General features: G+C 36.3%; 1 protein-coding gene across 1 annotated transcript in view; it reads left to right on the forward strand.

Annotated features, from left to right (window-relative positions):
* The window catches only part of Malrd1 (MAM and LDL receptor class A domain containing 1), a 729,079-nt gene that overhangs the window by 474,689 nt on the left and 235,994 nt on the right, over nucleotides 1-18,396 (forward strand). Inside the window, exon 29 of the mRNA NM_001310455.1 lies at nucleotides 5,471-5,599. Within this exon, the coding sequence (NP_001297384.1) occupies nucleotides 5,471-5,599 (129 nt within the window). The remainder of the gene's footprint in view (nucleotides 1-5,470; nucleotides 5,600-18,396) is intronic.

Genomic DNA, 18,396 nt, shown 5'->3' on the forward strand with positions numbered 1-18,396 from the left:
TAGGTAATGTACAAAGTATTAAATGGTTTTTTTTTAATCTAAAGTAAGATTAATATGTAATTTCAATGATTAAAAATGGAAAAAAATGGGGGTATTAAGAAATTATTAATTTTATCCCTAAACAATATCTTTTTAAATCTTGTTAGTATATCTCTAGCTCATTTTCATATAAATTATTTTAAGCCTGCAAACAATTTAGGGGGTGGAAACAAAAATTGAATTTTATCTCCTGTACATTAAAAATGAAAAACACATTGAAATGAAGTTTGAGTTAGTTCAACTTTCTCTGATCATATGTGTCTTTCTAATAATTAGGGGAGTCTGTGAATGAATAAAAAGATCTTCCTCCAGAAGGCCCACTGAAGACCTCCACAGAGTAATAAGGCTTTGGCGTTCAGACAACTTTAACTTCCATAAGGTTCTTGTACCTTGGGAAAGCAGAAAGCTTATGTCCAGGAAGTCACTCCATACTTAACAAGTCTTGTTTGACTATCATCACACTAATAAAAATTTTACTTTCTGTAGAGCACAAAAGAAAAGTCAAAGCTGTTCCTCTTTTATCAAATATCTCTTCTTCCTTCTTATACCTATACGTGATTTTTCTGTGCAATCATTTAAACCATTAGTTTGAAGTGTGCATCAATATATGGTTTAAATTACATGAGCATAAATAAGAAATAGATATTTAAAATGCATCTATATGTAAAATGTTCAAGGAAAACATTTGGTTTTATGATAGACAGGGAAAGTTTGCACATATAATAATTCCTTCAAAAGTATATGAAGAGTTTATAAAGTCACTTTTTTATTTCAGAAAAGTGAAAAATCAATCTTAAGTATTTTCCAATATCTATGTCAACTGATGTCACATTTGTTTCTATTTGTCTAAGCTCTCTGTATGCACTGCTATGCAGCCCAGTAGTTTCTTACTCTGAACATTTTGACACTAGCTGAAATTTTTGCCATTAAGATCATTACAATGGCAATTTCAAATGTTTTGCTATCAACTGTCTGATATGTACACTGTCCTTCTTTAAACCCCACATTCTCTCTTAATATAAAATATTTAAATGATCACAGTGAATAAAGAGAATAAAGGGTAATGCTATTTCTAGACATGTGGAAATACTGACCACATAATATCCCCTTGCCTGCAATGTTGAGATTTTCTTTTATTTGCAAACCTTGCTCCCATAGTCTTTCTAGAAAAGAGCTCAATCAACTATATTAGACAGTGTCCTAGGAAAAAATATTCGTAGCAGAGATTTACCCCTTTTATTACTGTAAATGTCAATTTTCCTTCAAATAAATGGGAGTATCTTAGGTATATTAGTTTGCAATATATTATGGAATTTGCATATGGAAACTAAGAAGAATAGAGTTTATGAAGAAATTCCTATAAAGAGTGTTTCCTTTTCGGTGAGTTCCCTGGCATACGCCCCCTCCTAGCTAAGTATCTAAAGACCATTCTAAGATAATAAAGCGTTAAATGTGTACACAACAGTACAGAATGGGGTTACCTTATGCCCTGCTGAAAGTAATCCATAAACACCCTCAATTACATCACACAGCACAATGTTTGAATACATTTCCAGTACTATGCTACAAATTCTACTTTTATTTGTTTTGTTTGTTGTTAGAATTTCATATATCAGGACAATATTTACATAGCCTCCCCCACCTTCTCCTATAAATCTTCTATGTACTCACCACTCTCCTTCAAAACCATTCACTGGGGTTTGGAACCTGTGATCAATTATTTTCCCCATTTGGCCAGCTGCAGATGAAATGACACATTTATAAGATAAGTCCTACATTTAAAGCTCAGGGGGCCTCATGAAAGAAGGGACCAAGAGTGTGTAGAGCCACTAGACCATAGTATTTGCTGTGAGATAGTATCTTCTCTTTATTACAAGGATCTGCACTCATGAAAATTTTATAAGATTGTTACTTCAGCAAGTCCTGGACAATGACAACACCAGTTGTCATGGCAACATGGATGAAAGAAATCTCACAAGGTCGAGATGAAGAGCTATAGGCAGTCGATGGCTGCTGAAAGAAGAAGAATCAGTTTTCTCTGAAGATATGAGCCAGATAGGTTATCTTATTCCAAATGGTCAGGCCTAAACACATGTACATATGAGTAGCAAAACCAGACTCTGCTAAGCTATTATTTTAGTTGGATAAATATCTAGTCTTATCTTATTTAAATGCCATGTGGTGCTACTCAGATTATTCTGACCAATAATGGCCTTCCATTTCTGGTGTCATCACTATAGAATATGTGAGAATACCTTTCATTTCACATATTATCAACCATCTCAATAGCTATTTTTATCATTTGGCTGACCAAACAGATCAATTAAGATTGTATATGTGCAAGGTACTGGATCAATAAGTAATCTATCTTTTAAATTTACCACTTTCTTATCTTAAAAGATACTTTCTTTTCTTAGGATTTTGAAGTCTCCTTCTTAAAATTTATTTGTGCCTGATATACATAGTTGTTCCATAAAAACCATATATATCATTCAATTCACACAATTCACTGTACCCCAGAATACTGACTTCTAGTCTATTCATATCTTTGCAGTTATATATTTCTGATGAAAATGGTCCTTATCTAAAGACTTAGTATAGTTATCATATTTTAAATAATTTAAAAAGTGGGTGTTAACTGTTTAAAGTCAAAACATCATTTTCCCAAGGAGTAATTATATATTCATATTCATATATTGAAAATATAAAGTAACCCAAATTGCATAGACTTGCATACTGAAGAGTCTTCATATACTATGTTCGTTTTACAATGAATTCTCACTTGAGTTAATTACAGTAACGTAATAAAGTTTCTATACTTAAACTGTTGATTATAGTCTTAGATTAGCTCTCCCTCCTTCTTCAAATTTACACCATTTTATTTCATTAGTAGTTAGGATTTGCTGTTTTACAAGTTTTATCTAAAGATGTTTTACAAGTTTAGCAGCATAAAGATGACTCAAATATAATAATAATGCACTAAGATGGAATCTACAAAAGTCTGGTCTTTTTAATCATAAAAATTCAACCTAAAATGAAGTAAATTTCCCAAACTCGGGCATACCAGGCTATAGTCATTTATTCAATAAAGATATTTATTTATAAGCTTAATTAAGTTATTGACGATTTAAAAATCTTTTTTCTATTTTTTATGTGATAATTTCTTTATTTACTTTGCAAATATTGTCCTCTTTTCTAGTTTCCCCTCCGAAAAACCCCCTATTCCCCACCCCCACCATCCCACCCACTCCTGCTTCCTGGTCCTGGCATTCCCCTATAGTGGGGCATAGAACCTTCACAGGACCAAGGGCCTCTCCTCCCATTGATGACCAACTAGGTCATCCTCTGCTACTAGAGCCATGCAGTCCCACCATGTGTTTTCTTTGGTCCCTGGGAGCTCTGGAGGTACTGGTTAGTTAATATTGTTGTTCCTCCTAGAGGGCTGCAATCCCCTTCAGCTCCTTGGATACTTTCTCTAGTGCCTTCATTGGGGAACCTGTGGTCTGTCCAATGGATTGCTGTGAGCATCCACTTCTATATTTGTCAGGCACTGGCAAAGCCTCTCAGGAGGCAGCTATATCAGGCTCCTGTCAGCAAGCTATTGTTGGCATCCACAATAGCTTGCAACCCAGCTTGTCTGGGTTGCACGCTGGTACAACCACTCTGGATATCATTTTGGCAGTTCTCCAGAAAATTGGACATAATACTCCCAGAGGAACCAGCAATACCTCTCCTGGGCATATACCCAGATGTTCCAACTTATAATAAGGACACATGCTTTACTATGTTCATAGCAGCCTTATTTCTAATAGCCAGAAGCTGGAAAGAACCCAGATGTCCCTCAACAGAAGTATGGATACAGAAAATGTGGTATATTTACACAGTGGACTACTAGGCAGCTATTAAAAGCAATGAATTTATGAAATTCTTAGACAAATGGATGGACCTGGAGGATATCAACCTGAGTGAGGTAACCCAATCACAAAAGAACATACATGATATGCACTCACTGATAAATGGGTATTAGATCAGCAGCTCGAAATGCCCAGGATACAATTTGCAAAGCACGTGAAACTCTTGAAGAAGGAAGACCAAAGTGTGGATACTTCGATCCTTCTTAGAAGGGGGAACAAAATACCCATGGAAGGAGTTACAGAGGCAAAGTGTGAAGCAGAGACTGAAGGAATGCATCCAGATACTGTCCCACCTGGGATACATGCCACATAAAATAGTTTTATAATTTTAAGATACTATGAAGCTATGATATATAATTTTTCTATAGATACTGTCCCATCTGGGATACATGCCATATAAAAATAGTTTTATAATTTTAAGATACTATGAAGCTATGATATATCATTTTTCTATAGGTCTATAATGGAAATTGAAAAATATAAATACTTTCATGATTCTATGAACATCTACTAACTCCCCTTTAATGGAACCAGTATTACTTCCATTATCATAACTTGCACTTATTAATTAAAAACTAAATATTAAATGATTTCATAGTCCCAGTAAAATATAATGGAAACTTCCACTCCACCAGAGTGCTGAATGTAGAGATATCTATGGACATTTCTTAGTAAAGTGAAAATAACCCAGATCACACAGCTCTTAGAAGAGATGAAATTAATAATATTAGACCTAGGAGAAGGATGACTAATACAAGGGATAAAGAAAGTATGTTGTTTCTTTGAGTCTGTGGTTGAGCAGCACCCTTTGTAGGACCCACAAATGAAAAGCCTGCAGTTGGGGAGGAAATTGTTGTGAAAAGGATGCAAACAAAGTTTATGTCATAGACTGAAAAATTTAGACAGAGAGCAAAATTTAACTGCAGAACTTAGGGGAAAGGTTCTATAAATTAGTCTGATCCAACAACTACAAAGGATGTTTGACCCATGAACTGGAGTTTTAATCTATTTAAACAAAAATGATAAGCTTTTAAAAGGCTGAAAGATACAGCCTGCCCTGTTACTCTGAATTATTGGCTTTTGATAGATTCTAGGAGAAAAGGAATCACTGCTCTTAGTTCTATACTCACTTCTGAGCCCATCAAGCTTCTATGGATATTTACAAACCAATTATCATGCAGACTGCCCTGGTTAATGGCAGAGGATCACAAACCAGTATAGAATTGCTATAGGCCGGGCTTGGTAGGAAGATGCATGGTGACAGTGTTCAGTATGCATTGTTTATATGTGCCAAATTTCTTTAAAACAAATTAATATAATGAAAATGCAGGTATTGAATGATGTGATAAATAACTGGAGGTTGAATAAAAGATAGGTGGCTGTCCAGAAGTCTACCTTGGGCAGTTGTTAAAAAATCACCAACTTAAAAATTGGAAATCTATGAAACAGTTATCTATCTTAAACCGTATGGCAATATTATGACAATATTGAATCAATGTTGGGTTTTTCTTTCATAGTTGGAGAAACCACTGATATTTGTTCAGAAGAAACAGATTTTTTGTGCCAAGACAAGAAGTGCATCGCATCCCACCTTGTTTGTGACTACAAGCCAGACTGCTCTGACACTTCTGATGAAGCTCATTGTGGTGAGTACGTCTGCCTGCCACTGTGTGGTCTTTTAAACTCATGCCTTCTCTAATGGCTTTGATGGATCAGAAGAAATGTTCTTTTGGGGGCTGGACAAGTGGTTAAGAACCTAAATCACTTCCAATGTAAGTGTGAGGACCTGAGGTTGACTCTTCAGAATGCACATACACTTGACCATTTCAGGACATGTCTGCATCCTAGTGTTCCTAAGGAAAGATGGGAGGCAAAGACAGAAGTGTCTTTAGAAACAGGAGTTAGCTAGCTGAAATACATAGAAGAAAATAACACAGGACTCTTATTCGAACATGTGAAATGAAACCATGGGCACCCACACTGCCCTCTCACCTTCACTCAAGTGCCATGGAACATGCAGAATCACACACACACACACACACACACACACACACACACACACATACACATGAATATATGCACTATCATAAATATGAGACAAAGATTACTACTACTACTACCATCACTAATACTACTATTACTAGTAGTAGTAGTAGTAGTAGTAGTAATATTGTTATTGCCCGCCCATTCAAGAAATTAAATTTAGACTGCAAAACATTTTATCCAACTGTTCTGCAAGAATATCCAAAAAAAGTAGCCCTCTCATCCGTTTTTACTTTATAAAGAAAACTCCATGAAATCAACTACTAGGCATCACCATCATATGTGCGTGTAGAACTAGATCAGAGAAGTCTGAAGTACAAAACAAGAAACCAGCTGTCTACATTATACATTAGCTTTATCAACTAGATTGTCTTTGCCATCCCTCTTTCAAATGTGGTTGATTTATAGATAAAATGGAAAAAACACTAAAAGTGAAAAGTAAGCACATTTTGTTAACTCTGTTGCATTAGATTGTGAGACTATGAGGTTCACCTCATTTTTTCAATTCAGTACTTTGAAGTGTGGAAGATAAAACAAGTTTGTAATTTAAAAGTATATGTTATGTGCATCTTTTTACTGAAACAAATCCCATCACCTCCCCTGTGGAACAGGTGCTCGAAAATAGGCCAGATCAGAAAATAAGCTGAATCATTATGCCTTTACCTTCTGGAATTCTAGAATATCTGGCATATATTTCTATGTCTGCCTCCAAAGAGAACCTTGTTTGGTTTCACAGTGATTAGGATTAAAATCAGGGCCTTGTGCTTGATCTACAGAAAATCTGCCATTGAGCTTGAGCTTGAGCACATCCACACAGAGTCTTGAAATCATACAGTGTGTTTATTGCAATTCTAGCTTGCTGCAAATATGCTACCCCAAAAGTTAGTGGTCCAGGCAGCACCTGTATATCTCGTCACTTTGTGAGTTGACAAATCAACTTGGTAGTTAGAATAACTGGTGTGACTTCATGGAACTGGACAATCAACTCTGTGATAGATTCTTTTTCTTTGCACTTGAACAGCTAGTACTCTGCTTTCTCTGTCTTAATTCAGCGGGAATTTCATCCTCCAGAGGTAACTTGCACTCATATAACATGACCACCATACAGGACAGAAGGGTCATTTTACTGACTTCTATCAAAGCTGACCCTCCTAGAATCCTCCATTGCAGAGCCACAGGAAATCTAACCAAAGCTCATTTAGTTTAACTGTACATGTCCCAGATATCACCTGCAACCCATTCTGATTGCCAAGCAAATGAAGTCTAGTCTGGACATAAATAGATAAAAGAAGTATAATACCCAAGATACAAGATAAAATTTGCAAAACACATGAAACTCAAGAAGAACGAAGACCAAAGTGTAGACACTTTGCCCCTTCTTAGATTTGGAAACAAAATACCCATGGAAGGAGTTACAGAGACAAAGTTTGGAGCTGAGAGAAAGGATGGGCCATCTAGAGACTGCCATACCCGGGGATCCATCCCATAATCAGCCTCCAAATGTTGACACCATTGCATACACTAGCAAGATTTTGCTAAAAGGACCCAGATATAGCTGTCTCTTGTGAGACTATGCTGGGGTCTAGCAAACACAGAAGTGGATGCTCACAGTCAGCTATTGGATGGATCACAGGGCTCCCAATGTAGGAGCTAGAGAAAGTACCCAGGGAGCTGAAGGGGTCTGCAACCCTATAGGTGGAACAACAACATGAACTAACCAGTACTCCCCGGAGCTCGTGTCTCTAGCTGCATATGTATCAAAAGATGGCCTAATCGGCCATCATTTGAAAGAGAGCCCCATTGGTCTTGCAAACTTTATATGCCTCAGCATAGGGGAATGTCAGGGCCAAGAAGTGGGAGTGGGTGGGTAGGGGAGTGGGGGGGGGGGAGGATATGGGGGACTTTTGGGATAGCATTGGAAATGTAAATGAAGAAAATACCTAATTAAAAAAAGGAAGTATACATGTGAATATGCCCTGTACCATAAGGAGATGAGAAACAATGGTGATTGTCTTGCCATCGATGTCTTTCTCTTTTTCGTAGTTTGCTCTTAAAGAAAAAACAGTAACAAAATAAATTATACTAAAATAAAAGAAAAACCATCATCTCTCTGTAATTGTGTGTGTGTGTGTGTGTGTGTGTGTGTGTGTGTGTGTAATGTCTGGCATTGAGTCTCTCTATTTGTGCCCATCTGCTGCAGGAGGGAGTGAGATGGCAGGATAAAGTACCAACCTATAAGTATAGCAAAGTATCATTAGAAGTTAATTAGCGAAGTATCATTATTGTTAGTTTTTCTTGTTTTAAAGACCAGTATTGTTTGGTGTGCTTAACTCATCATCATTTTCAGTCTTTAGAGCTAATATGACCGTGAGTCTATGCCAGCACTCATCTTTTCCCTTTACACATTTACTTGGGTTTACTACTTCTAACTTTGGGGTGGGACATTTAGATAGGGTTTCTCTGTGTAACCCTGCTTGTCCTGAAACTCATTCTGTAGACCAGGCTGGCCTGGAATGCACAAAGATTCAACTGTCTCTGCCTCCAGGGTACTGGAATTAAAAGTCTGTGCCACTATCTATTACCATGCAGCTGTGTTCCTTATTTCTTAATATTTTTGTAAAATAAGCATAACAGAATCTTTTCATTTGATTCATTTTAAATATAGAGTATACTGAAATTAATCATATTATTGTCCAACAATCACCAGTATCCTTGAGGTCAGGGATGGTGATTACTGTTATTTTATTAATGAGAAGAGTTTTCACTATCCTAGGTTTTTTGTTATTCCAGATGAATTTGCAAATTGCTCTTTCTAACTATATGAAGAATTGAGTTGGAAATCTAATGGGGATTACATTGAATCTGTAGATTGCTTTCAACAAGGTGGCCATTCTTTTCTATATTAATCCTGTAAATCGATGAGCATGAGAGATCTTTCCATCTTCTGAGATCTTCTTTAATTTTTTTTCTTCAGGGACTTGAAGTTCTTGTCATACAGATCTTTCAGTCACTTAGAGTCACACCAAAGTATTTTATATTATTTGTGACTATTGTGAAGGGTGTTGTTTCCCTAATTTCTTTCTCAGCCTGTTTATTATTTGAGTAGTGGAAGGTCACTGATATGTTTGAGTTAGTTTTATATCCAGGCTCTTTGCTGAAGTTGTTTTTCAGGTTTAGGGGTTCTCTGGTAGAATTTTTGGAGTCAATTAAGTATACTATCATATGATCTGCAAATAGTGACATTTTGACTTCTTCCTTTCCAAATTATATCCCCTTGATCTCCTTTTGTTGTCTAATTGCTCTGGCTAGGACTTCACGGACTATGTTAAATAGGTAGGGAGAGAGTGGGCAGCCTTGCCTAGTCCCTGATTCTAGTGGGATTTCTTCAAAGTTGCTCTCCATTTAATTTGATATTTGCTACTGGTTTGCTGTATATTGCTTTTACTATGTTTAGGTATGAGCCTTGAATTCTTGATCTTTCCAAGACTTTTATCATGAAGGAGTGTTGAATTTTGTCAAATGCTGAGATTATCATGTCAGGTTTTTTTTTTTTTTTGGATATATATATATATATATAATGAATTACGTTGATGGATTTCCGTATATTGAATCGACCCAGCATCCCTGGGATAAAGTCTACTTGATCATGATGGATAATGGTTTTGATGTGTTCTTGAATTCGGTTTGTGATAATTTTATTGAGTATTTTTGCATCGATATTCATAAGGGAAATTTGCCTAAAGTTATCTTTCTTTGTTGGTTCCTCGTGTGGTTTAGCTATCAGAGTAATTGTTGCTTCATAGAATGAGTTTTGTAGAATTCCTTCTATTTTACTTTGTGGAATAGTTTGAGGAGTATTCGTATTAGGTCTCCTTTGAAGGTGTGATAGAACTCTGCACTAAATCTATCTGGTCCTGGGCTTTTTTTGATTGGGAGACTATTAATGACTGTTTTTATTTTTTTAGGGAGTATGGGACTGTTTAGATCATTTATCTGATCCTGATTTAACTTTGGTACCTGGTATCTTTCTAGAAATGTGTCCATTTCATCCAGAGTTTCCAGTTTTGTTTAATATATGCTTTTGGAGTAGGATTTGATGATTTTTTAGATTTCCTTGGTTTCTGTTGTTATATCTCCATTTTCATTTCTGATTTTGTTAATTTGGGTACTGTCTCTGTGCCCTCTGGTTAGTCCAGCTAAGGGTTTATCAATCTTGTTGGTTTTCTCAAAGAACCAGCTCCTGGATTGGTTGATTCTTTGTATAGTTCTTTTTGTTTCTATTTGTTTGATTTCAGCCCTGAGTTTGATTATTTCCTGCATCTACTCTTCTTGGGTGTATTTGCTTCTTTTTGTTCTAGAGCTCTCAGGTATGCTGTTAAACTACTAGTGTATGCTCTCTCCTGTTTCTTTTTGGAGGCACTCAGTGCTATGAGTGTTCCTCTTAGGTCTGCTTTCATTATGTCCCATAAGTTTAAATATGTTGTATCTTCATTCTCTTTAAATTCGAAACGGTCTTTAATTTATTGTTTTCTTTGACCAAATTACCATTGAGTATAGCATTGTTGAGCTACCATATGTATGTGGGCTTTCTCTTGTTTTTCTTGCTATTGAAGACCAACCTTAATCCATAGGTTCTGATAGGAGACATGGGATTATTTCAATTTATATCTGTTGAGATCTGAATTGGGACTGAATATATAGTCAGTTTTGGAGAGTGTACCATATGGTGCTGAGAAAAAGGTATATTCTTTTGATTTAGGATGAAATATTCTATTAGGTTTCTTTTGAAGATATGATAGAACTCTGCACTAAACCTGTCTGGTCCTGGGGTTTTTTTCAACTGGGAGAGTATTGATGACTATTTTTATTTCTTTAGGGAATATGGGACTATTTAGATCATTTATCTGATCCTGATTTAATTTTGGTATCTGGTATCTTTCTAGAAACTTGTCCATTTCATCCAGATTTTCCAGTTTTGTTCAGTATATGCTTTTGGAGTAGGATCTGATTATTTTTTAGATTTCCTCAGTCTCTGTTGTCATGTCTATAGATATCTTTTAAATCCATTTGGTCCAAATTTGTTAGTTTAGTTTGTGTTTCTCTGACCATTGATGAGAGTGGGGTGTTGAAGTACCCCACAATCACTGTGTGAGATACAATGTGTGCTTTTAGCTTTAGTAAAGTTTCTATTATAAATGTGGGCACCCTTGTATTTGGAACATAGTGCTCCAGAATTGAAAATTCTTCTTGGTAGATTTTTTCCTTTGATGAGTAGAAAGTGACTTTCCTTATCTTTTTTGATGAGTTTTGCTTGAAAGTTGGTTTTATCTAATATTAGAATGGCTACTCCCATTTGTTTCTTGGGACCATTTTCTTGGAAAATTGTTTCCCACCCCTTTACTCAGAGGTAGAGTTTCTCTTTGACACTGAGGTGCATTTTCTGTATTCAGCAATATGTTGGGTCAAGGTTACATATCCAGTCTGTTTGTCTTTTTATTGGGTAATTGAGTCCTTTGATGTTAAGAGATATTATGGAATAGTAATTGTTGCCCCTGTTATTATTGATGTTATTTTTATGTTTTTGTGGTTTTCTTCTTTTGGGTTTGTTGAAAGAAGCTTACTTTCTTGTTCTTTATAGGGTGTAGTTTCCCTAGTTGGCTTGCCTTTTTCCATCTATTTTCCTTTGTAGTGCTGAATTCAAGGAAAAATATTATGTAAATTTAGATTTGTCATGGAATATCTTGGTTTCTCCCTGTATGGTATTTGAGAGTTTTGCTGTGTATAGTAATCTTGGTAGTCATTTGTGTTCTCTTAGAGTCTGCATGATATCTGCCCAGTATCTTCTAGCTTTCATAGTCTCTGGGGAGAAATCTGGTGTAATTCTGCCTTTATATGTTACTTGAACTTTTTCTCTTACTGCTTTTAATATTCTTTCTTTGTTTAGTATGTTTGGTGTTTTAATTATTATGTGATACGAGGAATTTCTTTTCTGGTCCAAACTATTTGGTGTTCTGTAAGCTTCTTATATGTTTGTGGGCATCTTTTTCTTTAGGTTAGGAAAGTTTTCTTCTATAATTTTTGTTGAAGATATTTACTGGCCCTTTAAGTTGAAAATCTTCATTCTCATCTATATCTATTTTCCTTAGGTTTCATCTTCTCATTGTGTCCTGGATTTCCTGGATGTTTTGGGTTAAGGAGCTTTTTGCATTTTGTATTTTCTTTGACTTTAATGTCAATGTTTTCTTTGGTATCTTCTGCCCCTGAGATTCTCTCTTCTATCTCTTGTATTCTGTTAGTGATGCTTGCATGTACTACTCCTGGTCTCTTTTCTAGATTTTCTATCTCCAGAGTTGTCTCCCTTTGTGGTTTCTTCATTGTTTCTATTTTCATTTTTAGATCCTAGATGGTTTTGTTCAATTCCTTCACCTGTTTTTAGTTCTTTCCTAAAATTTAAGGGATTTTTGTGTTTCCTCTTTAAGGGCCTCTACCTGTTTGCCTGTATTCTCTTGTATTTCTTTAAGGGAGTTGTTTATGTCCTCTTAAATTCCTCTATCAGATTCATGAGATGTTATTTAAATCATAGTCTTGCTTTTCTGGTATGTTGAGATAACTAGGGTTCACTGTTGTGGGAAAACTGGGTTCTGATGATGCCAAGTAGCCTTGGTTTCTTTTAGTTATGTTCTTGAGCTTGCATTTTGCCATCTGTTTATCTCTGGCTTAACTGGCATTGTTTTCTCTGACTTTGGCTTGTCCCTCCTGCAAGCCTGTGTGTCAGTACTCCTGGGAGACCAGCTCTCTCTGGGAGTATTTTGGGTATGGAGAGCTGTGGCACAGAGTCAGGTCTGGGGTATAGACCTAGACCAGAAGGTTTCTCTTACCAGTTCATCCTTTGTCCTGTGTCCTGATGGCTCTGTGAAGGTCCCTCTTGGGCCAGGAATTTGAAGAGAAGTAGTGGTCTTATCTCTTTTCACAGATGTGTAGGCACTCCTGGGAGACTAGCTCTCTCCTGATGTTATTTGTGTATGTAGCTCTGTGGCACAGGATCAGCTCTGGTCTCTGGTCGCAGACAGAGACTGGAAGATTCCTGTCCCAAACAGCTCCTACTTTCCTGTGTCTTGAGGGTTCCGGGCAGGTTCCTCTGAGCACCATATAATAATATAACATAATAATTAATATTAAAAATATAATATTTTAATATTAATGCCAAATTTTAAAACTGCACTATGGATGCTACAGTATTATAATTCTGATATCAAATAAATTATTCTGACCAAGGATGTCTCTTATTTAAATTATTATATTTTCTAACACTATTTCTATGTACTTTTTTGTTTGTTTGGTTGGTTGGTTTTTCGAGACAGGGTTTCTCTGTATAGCTCTGGCGGTCCTGGAACTCATTTTGTAGACCAGGCTGCTCTCAAACTCAGAAATCTGCCTGCCTCTACCTCCCAAGTGCTGGGATTAAAGGCGTGTGCCACCATGCCCGGGTCTATGAACTTTTAAATGAACCAAAACATGGCACTATTTCTAAGGAATTAATTCTAATAAGGTTCTAAAATAGTGCTCTAAAACATTTTTGAATTTACAATTTTGCCATACAAGGTATAGTGAGTAGATAACTTAAGAATCATTAATATACAATAGAAAGTTGGGCTTATTTGTGTAAAATTTAAAGGAACAATAGTTTGAGCATGATGCCATTGACATATATAATTGAGTAGGAAGAAATCACTTTAGGGTTCAAATAAAAGTCTCTCATACTATTCTAATTTTATTTCTGATGCTATTGCAAAATATTCTAAAAAAAAATTAGGTGAGAAAATCATTGTAGCTAATAAATCCAGGTTACAGCTCATCACTGTGGGGAATCCAAGCCAGCAAGAGCTAGAGAGAGCTGGTCATATCACATTCACAGTGAAGAACAGAAGGGTGAATGAATTCTTGCTGAGTCTTCTGCTAGTTAGTCTATGCTATACAATTTAGGATGCCCTGCCCAAAATGGTTCTGCCCACACTGGACTGGCTATTCTGAATTTAAGTTATTCAAAGTAATTTAACTTAAATTGATGACACAAATTAACTTAATTTGGACAATCTTCCACAGATGTCCCCAAAGGCCAACCCAAAGTAGGCAGTCTTTCACTGAGACTGTCTTCTCACCTGACTCAGGATTGTAACAAGTAGAAAATCTAATATAAACTCTACCAATATTAAATGGTCTTTCTTAGTTTAGGATATACATTGAAAATATATATGTAAATATCAAATTCTTCTATGAATTTCTGTACATAATATGTGGTAGAAACAAAGAACTGAATAGCTAACTATTTCTATTATGAAAACTTCAAGTAGAAAGAACATTATACTGAAATTCAACATTCTTTGATTTTTTTATGATTCAAGTTTTTCATAATGAATTTCCCTATTTTCATTTTAAATCATAACAAATACAATCAATGAGTTTACTACCATTTACTTGTAAATTACAAATGGAGAATGTTTATGGTGTGTGTATGTGTGTGTGAGTGTGTGCACAATATAAATAGACTTACAAACATAAAAAAATACTTCATATTTGCATTATCCAAATGTAAATGGTGAATATTTTCTCTTTGCATTACTTTCAGATTGTCTTACATCATTTTACATTTCTCACAGTTGAGGTATTGAAGATATACAAAAAGATATACAAATGAAGAAACTAAAGTCAACTACATACTCATAAGACAAATGTTACTCCAACTTTGATGAGCTACTGAAAAGGGGCATTTAAGTTTATACAAAAAGGAATGTGGTGTCAATTACACAGGCAATGTTCCTCAAAAAAAAACTTGAAAAATTTTCTTCACATCGGTAAAGAGCCCTCACAGGCAGATAGGTGATGACATACAAGTTTTTCAAGTTTGATTCACTGTTATGTATATTAATGGCTCTGTAGATGCTTTGCAAGTGCTAAAGTTGAATTCCTTTCAATTAAATACATAACTTATTATGAGTATCAGAATAAATAACATTTAGAGAAATGCATGGAATGAACTGACCTTTGGAAATATTAAAATGTAGCCTTTAATTTTACTGACTCCCACTTATTAAAGCTAAATTAAATTATATTAAAACTGAGAGCTACAGTTGTTTACATTGTTGGAGATTCATTTTCCTCTTCTTGGTAGTAAATAAGTCACTCATTGTATAGTGGTCCATAAGAACTAATTCTATACATTAAATTATGCATTGAATATATTATATTGAGTCATAAGTTGGTTTGGTATTTTGGGAGTGGCCATATGAGAATTTTCTGCTTCATTATGTTTGCCCTCATTTGAATATTTCTCCTTATTTATTGAAAATAGGTGTTTGTTTGTTTGTTTTTGCATAGAATACCCTGATTACAGTTTCTCCTTCCCTTACACTTAGTTCCTCCCCACACTCCTTCCCAAACAAATCTTCTTTTGTTTTTCACTAGAAAACAGACTTCTAATGAATAATAATAAAATAAAAGTAAAATAAAAGATAAAAAAAACAATTCATCAGAATTGGGCAAAACAAACAGACAAGGAAAAAAAAGAGTCCAAGCCTGCCTCACCCAGGGATCCATCCCATATATAACCACCAAACCCAGACACTATTGCATATGCCAGAACGGTTTTGCTTACAGGACCTTGATATAGCTATCTCTTGTGAGGCTATGCCAGTGCCTGGCAAATATAGAAGTGGATGCTCACAGTCATCTATTGGATGCAACAGAGGGCCCCCAATGAAGGAGCTAGAGAAAGTACTCAAGGAGCTAAACGGGTCTGTAAAACTATAGGAGGAGCTGTTGGAAGCCAACGTGCAGCTCACAAGAAATGGGGTACACCTGGGAGGCAGACTGGAGCTGAAAGAGAGAGAACTAGGTGGTCGAGAGAAAAATGGAGCTAAGTCAAGTTTCCTGATCAAAGCTCAAATATTTAATGGCAAATGCGCTTATAAAGGGTGGGGGGTGTGGTGGGGGTGGGGGAGACCCATTCCTGCCAATTCATCCTTGGAACCTGGAAACAGCTGCAGGTGGTGACATGCAGGATAGGGTGTATTCTCCAGAATAGCTCAGTGGCCTCCCAGCAGGTAGCAGTATCTTGAAGGGGAACAGTGGCAGTGGCTGAACAATAGAGTGATCTAGGGAAGAAGGCTCCAACCTAGGTAATCTCCTTAGTGGCATCAAGGTCAAGGTCTGGCTTAGCCTGCTTCAGGCTGGGGCAGGTTACAATTCCCCCCCTGTTATTATTAATATTTTTTAAAAAAAAGCTGGACTGAGGCATAAAATTTATTTATGCTCTATAGTACTGGGTGGGAATTATGGTGTCTGGCTGCTGCGCCTGTCTTAGGAAATCTTCGATCTTCCCGAACCATCCAATTCTGTCTTGGAGGCTACATGAAGCCTGTTTGTGTTATATTTCACACAAAACATGGCTCTGTGGTGTGTTATCAACAGCCACGGCATTTTGGCATTTACCTCTGTCTTAGATTGGTATGGTTCCAAGATCTAGGTGCCTGTCTTTGACTGTCCGGCCCTCATTAGCACACCTTATTCCCAATTCAGACCAAAAACCACAATATGTACTTAGAATGCTTCCTCATGAAGATTAATAACTGCCACCTACACTGTTGGAGGCAAGGCTGCACCCCTGTTGCAGTCAGGCTGAAGGGTGTTGACTGACTTGCTTGAAAAACAAAGTTGAGACAGTGAAAAGCAACAGTAAAAAAAGCTTCTTTGGAGAAGTACAGGTACTCCATTCAATTGCAAATTAGCAACCATCAAGCTTAGACTTAGAGCTCCCAGTGTGGGTGAGGTGACTTTGAGAATCACAGAAAGGCTATAACTTTCTGGGAGAGGAGGCTGTGCTCCAAATTAACTTTTTGGCTAAAGAGGATTTTTAGCTATAATCAAGGTCTGAGTCATACTTACTGGAAGATTCAGGATCTGTGTCCAGTTGACGAACTAATCTTTCAGGCAGCCATCATGCTCCATCTTCTTTTTGCAAAAAAACACAGACCGAGCCCCTTCCCCAGATTAGGACCAGATCTGGAACCTTCCATTCATTAGTTAATGGGTCCCACTACTTTACCATGGCATAAGAACTAGAAATAACTGGATGCCAGTGGCCATCTGTTGCACACTGACTTTTAACATCAGTTTGCAAAAAATTTAGAACAAATAAAGCAAAAGCAAGATGTGCCTTTGGTGACCTTGGGGGATATAACTGCCCCTGTTTTTTTGTTTGTTTGTGTGTTTGTTTGTTTTTGTTTTTTTAAGCCAATTTTTTAAAGTGCAATGAGCATGTTCAACTATTCCTTGTCCCATGGGTTATAAGGAATTCCAGTTTTATGTTTGATGCCAAATTCTTTACAAAATGAAGTAAATTTTTTGCTAGAATAGGATGGTCCGTTATCTGTCTTACTAAGTTTAGGCAATCCCATGGCATTAAAGGTTTGTAGGCAATGATCAATTACATTTTTAGAGGCCTCTCCTGTATGCAGAGAAACAAAAAGAAATCCTGAACAAGTGTCAATACAAACATGTATATATTTTAATTTTCCAAATTCTGCATAATGAGTTACATCCATTTGCCAAATATGATTAGGCATAAGACCTCGTGGATTAACTCCTAAATGTGGCACTAGAGATAATGTAATACATTTAGGACATTGTTTTTACAATCATTCTTGTCTGCTCCTTAGTGATCTTATGTCGGAGCCTTAAGGTATCGCTAGAGAGATGAAACTTTTCATGATCACATTTGAATTAAGGCCTCTCCTATTAGAGCTCTGTTGATGCAATCATTACCTGCTGCTAAAGGTCCAGGAAGACCAGAATGAGATCATATGTGGCCAATATAGAATGGATGTCTTCGGGTAAGAATGATGTTTTGCAATTGTGAAAACAGGGATCCTGCTGATGTATTAAAGTTAAATGTACCACAGGTCTCAAATAAGGGTACCGATCGTGCATATAAACTATCAGTAAAAATATTAAAATCCTCATTCACAGACTGAAAGACTTTCCATACTGCTGTTAATTCTGCTAATTGAGCTGAGAGGCCAGGAGTCTTTATGATTACCTGTTGATTATTAATAAGATATCCAGCTCACCCTTTAGAGGACCCATCAGTAAACACAACACCAGAACAGCATTGTGTAAGGGTTGTAAAAAGGTCATATTAGGAAATATTACATCATATACATTTAAAATTTTTGTCAACCTATCTTGAGGGTAGTGGCTGTTTATAGTTCCTTTAAACCCTATTTGCGCAAGCAACCAATCTGTACTGTGCTGTTTCAGCCAAATATCTTGACCTACACTGTAAGGCTGAACAATGATATCTGGCTCTTTGCCAAAATAAGTTAGTGCCTGCTTCCTTCCAAGT

Source organism: Mus musculus, chromosome 2 (genome assembly GCF_000001635.26).
Source record: "Mus musculus strain C57BL/6J chromosome 2, GRCm38.p6 C57BL/6J".
Classification (NCBI taxonomy): Eukaryota; Metazoa; Chordata; class Mammalia; order Rodentia; family Muridae; genus Mus; species Mus musculus.